Source organism: Bison bison, unplaced genomic scaffold (assembly GCF_000754665.1).
Source record: "Bison bison bison isolate TAMUID 2011002044 unplaced genomic scaffold, Bison_UMD1.0 scf7180017864034, whole genome shotgun sequence".
Classification (NCBI taxonomy): Eukaryota; Metazoa; Chordata; class Mammalia; order Artiodactyla; family Bovidae; genus Bison; species Bison bison.
Genome location: NW_011494606.1, coordinates 6,819,293 through 6,823,426, shown reverse-complemented (window position 1 = coordinate 6,823,426; position 4,134 = coordinate 6,819,293). Strand labels below are relative to the sequence as shown.

General features: G+C 52.3%; 1 protein-coding gene across 3 annotated transcripts in view; it reads right to left on the bottom strand.

Moving 5' to 3' along the window:
- Positions 1-3,934, bottom strand: part of CILP (cartilage intermediate layer protein, nucleotide pyrophosphohydrolase) — a 15,723-nt gene extending 11,789 nt beyond the window's left edge. The window contains exons 1-2 of one of the 3 annotated variants that reach the window (XM_010834564.1): positions 3,716-3,934; positions 1,935-2,101 (exon numbers count right to left, since the gene is read on the bottom strand). In XM_010834564.1, the coding sequence (XP_010832866.1) occupies positions 1,935-1,995 (61 nt within the window). In that variant the 5' untranslated portion in view covers positions 1,996-2,101; positions 3,716-3,934. The remainder of the gene's footprint in view (positions 1-1,934; positions 2,102-3,715) is intronic. The other 2 variants (XM_010834563.1, XM_010834562.1) reach the window with 2 other exon arrangements.
- Positions 3,935-4,134: the final 200 nt, after the last annotated feature.

Below are 4,134 nucleotides of genomic sequence, written 5' to 3'. Positions count from 1 at the left end.
GGGGGTTCACGATGAGGGGACACGTGTACATCCATGGCTGATTCACGTCAATGTATGGCAAAAAGCACCACAATATTGTAAAATAATTAGCCTCCAATGAAAAGAAATAATTTTTTTTTAATAGAGCTGTGCCAACAATCACCGCATCACAGGGTCATGGTGCCTTTTCAGGGTGATGGTAAAGGTAAAGGGACCTGGCATGCAGTATATGCTCAACCAGTGTGGTTCTCTTTTCCCTTTTGTTCTAGAAATGGACCTTGGGATGCTGCAAGGCAGCTGGGGCTCCTCCTGTAAGATCTGAGCCCATCCTTCTTGGCAGAAGGGAACCTTACTTTCCTCATCTTGTAAAATGGAGATATTAGTTCCCACTGCACATGTGGTGGTCCAGCTGGCATGAGGATTCCATAAGGAAACACAAAGTCTCTGAAGTACACGGCGATTGAGACTGTGAGCCCCAGACACTGCCACTTCCTGACTGTGTGACCTTGGGCCAGGTACTTAACTCATCTGACCCCTCATCATAAAGTAAGGATAATAATAGTCCCCATCTCAGAGGATTATAGGGATTAAATAAGCTTCATAAAATCCACTTAGAATAATGCCTAGCACAGAATGTTTGCTGAGTAAAGCATTAACAACTCCATTTAGCTCAAGACCTGGACAATAGATGTCCATTTCCCTTCTCCTGGCAAAGTTTGACTTTGAGAATCCACCCTCACCCTCAGGATCTGGCTGGAGGGGTGGTCCTTTAATTTTTTTTTTTTTTTTTGGCCACATCATGCAAGCTGTGGGAGCTTAGTTCCCCAGTCAGGGATTGAGTCAGTGCCCTCTGCACTGGAAGTATGAAGTCTTAACCACTGGCCACCAGGGAAGTCTCAGTCCTTTAGTTTTCTGACCGCAGCTGGCGAAGTCTCCCTGAGGAAGGGTATAGGGATCTTCGAGCCACAGGCAGCGAGCCTCGAGGCCCAACCCACCTGAGGCTGAGTTGGAGGCTCCAAAACAGAAAGGTGAGAGGAGAGCAGAGGCCTGCAAAAGCTTCAAAAGGCAATTAACTCTCACATGAGAGAGTCAAATTAGTATTCTCTTTGCTGCTTAACTGGGGGTGATAGTAGCTCTTTTATTCAAACTAATATGATTTCCCTTCAGATTGCTGAATGTTAATTATCTTCATCAACAAGAGCTGTCAGGCAGAAAGAGCAAGGCAGGAAATGGGCCCATAGAGGGTTTGGCAAGCTGCTCGGACAGCCTCTGTTCCCGCATCTGCAGTCACAAAGCCCGCAGTGCTCATAGCTCTGAGAGAGAATTCTGAGCATTTTTTGCTTTACCCGAGTATGCAGCTAGAAATCAGGAAAAGAAAGGGAGGTGGGAGAGAGTATGCAGCCTGGTGCTGTGAGCTCTGATGCTCAGATGCCTCGGGGAGCCCACGTGGCAAATTCTCTCCACCTGTTCCCTGGTGAACTCAGAGTCACCAGAGAATGGGGTCTGAGGACAAGGAGACCAGAAGGGGTTCTAGTGTCTCTGTGAAATTTGGCTACAAGGTCGAAATGAATTTTCATGAAGCTAAAATCAGATCTCACCCTAAATCCGGATGTGAGAATTCAGGGACTCCTTTTGCTTTGGCTGTCAGGAAGCTCAGAGCTAAATTCAGCACTGAGGGGGCAGTTACCTCAGGTAACCCTCTTCCTCCTTCTGAGTGACATCTTATCCCTCTCCTCATTTAGAAGATTCTGTCCTGTGAGTTTTTATATTGGGACCTATCTCAAACCCTTTAGGAAAACAAGCAGGGTATAAACTATGAATAAAAAGATAAACCAGCCTCGGGTCTTAGTGCCACAGCTATAGTTTAAGGCAGGTGCAGAGTTGGGTCCCAGACCAAATGTGACTTTCCTATGGCAAGTAGCAGCTTAGAGAGACAGGAGATACTTAGCCTGTACCCAACGCTGAGGTGATCTGCAGAACTAGGAAGAAGAACGTGCAGGCCTTCGCCCCTGCCATCTTTTCCCCGGTCCTGTGGGGAACGTGGCAGGAGCTGAGTAAGGGTTCCTTCACAGAGTTGGCGTCCCTGGAATGCAATCCCTGAGAAGTTTCTCAGATCAGTGACCTGCAAAGAAACAAAGCTTATCAGGTTCCATATCTCTGAGTTGACTCTGAGGTTTTGAGCAGAACTATTTCTTTTCTTTCTTTAAAAAAAAATTTTTATTCATTTATTTTTTTGGCTGCACCTCACCACACGTGGGGTGTTAGTAACCCAACCAGGGATTGAACCCGCACCCCCTGCAATGGAAGCGTGGAGTCTTCACCACTGGACTGCCAGGGAAGTCCCCAGAACTATTCTATTTCTTAACCTATCAAAAGTGAAAGGTGGACAGAATGAAGTCTTGTGAGGATGATACCTGCCCACATTGCAAATGTGGGCAGCTTGGGAGAGGCAGAGAGTCAGAATCTCAGTTCACATGAGGCAGGCCTGGATTCAAACCCCGGGTCCAGGTGCTAGGACCCCACCTTGAGATGGGACATAAGGGACAGTTGGGGTGAGATGTTTCCTTGCCAGCAAGGGGGTGCCTGTGCTCACCCCGAGCAGCCTCTGGGTGACTCGTAAATCACTTCCAAGACCCAGGCTTGGGGGCCTGTCTTGCTGCCCTTGGTGGGACTCACGTTCCTGCACAGCAGGGCTACATATTAAGGCTGGGCAGCCCCTGCCCCGACTACAGCAGCCTCTCACAGGACAGGCAAGCTGGAGGGTGCAGATGCTTCAGACACACCAGCTCCATGAACACATTCCCAGATGTGCACAGGCTGCAGAGGGAACACATTTCTGGCCTGCTTGGGAGTCACACAGCCAGAAGGCTGCTGAAGGAGAGCAGAGCAGACCCACAGGGAGAGGCTGGGGCCCCCCAGTAACTGCTGAGTGGGGGTTAGGGGCTGCAGGAACAGGAAGAGAAGCTCCCCTGTTCTCCAAGAGGCCTGGTAATAGGGCCAGGACCCAGGCTCCCGCTCAATTTTCTCTCTCCCCAGACCTCTGGCCAACCCCGATTCTGACCAGTGCCTGGAAATTCAAGAGGGATTCACTTCAACCTCCGAAGTCCAGGGTGTGGTGAGAAAAGGGAGATTCCTCCTTTCTGGAAAAAAAGATTCAAAAGCACTTAGTTGTACCAGAAGAAGAACAGACCAAGCCCACACTGCAGACCATCCAGCTCTAAGGCCACTAACTCCGCCACCTGAACAGAGTGCAGGGTCTCCAGGGTCCCCAGCTCTTGTGGGTCTCACCCCCAGCTCCCAGGCTCTGAGCCAAGGGCTGAGCACTCCCCAGGGCCTGCACGGCCCTCAGCATGGGACTGCTCTGGGACTGTCTGGAGCCAAAGTGGCTTGAGGCACCTTGTGGAAAAACCATTTCCCATCTGGCAGCCCATGGAAGTTTCCTCAGCATAGGCTCTGCTGGTGAGGCTCCCCAGTCCGCAGGTCTCAGAGCGCTCAGACAAAGAAGGCTGGCTGACCGCAGGAAAAAGGGAGAGTACCCAGAGGTAAGAGACCCTGACTGGGCCCTCTGAGGGCCCCTATCCTCACGTCGGGGAGGGAGAAGACCTGGGGCTAGTTCCAAAGAAGAAAGGCAAGTCTTGTCTGCGGGAGGTGAGGCGGCTGGTGGGGGGTGCCCCGGGGTAGCTGAGCCAGGCTGAGCGGTGCAGGGATGGGCCAAGGAGAACAGAGAGGGGCTCACCGTGTCTTGAGCGGGACTCCTCAGCTGGGGGGTCCGAGCTTTCCTCTCTCCAGCAGGCCAGCCACCAGGCCTTATATAGCACAGCTGGAGGCTCAGCCTGTGGCACTGCGCCAGGGGAAGCAGCCGCGAAACCAGATCTGAGCCTGAGGAAGCTCAGCCTTCTCCTCCCCTCCCCACATCCCCAGCAGCTTCCAGAGGCCTGATTTCACTTCCAGATCCTCAGGGGGAGATGCCGCAGGGCCTGGGGATGGGCCAGGTAGGCAGCTGCCCGGGGCTCCATAGGCCAGAGCAGAGGGATGGGTGGGGAGGCAGGGGCTTGGGGAGCAGCCCTGGGGAGGGGCCAAGGGGAATTCTACGTGTGGGCAGCGCTTCATGGCTCAGGGGGTGGTATGCTCTTGCCTAAGCTTTGCCTGCTGATC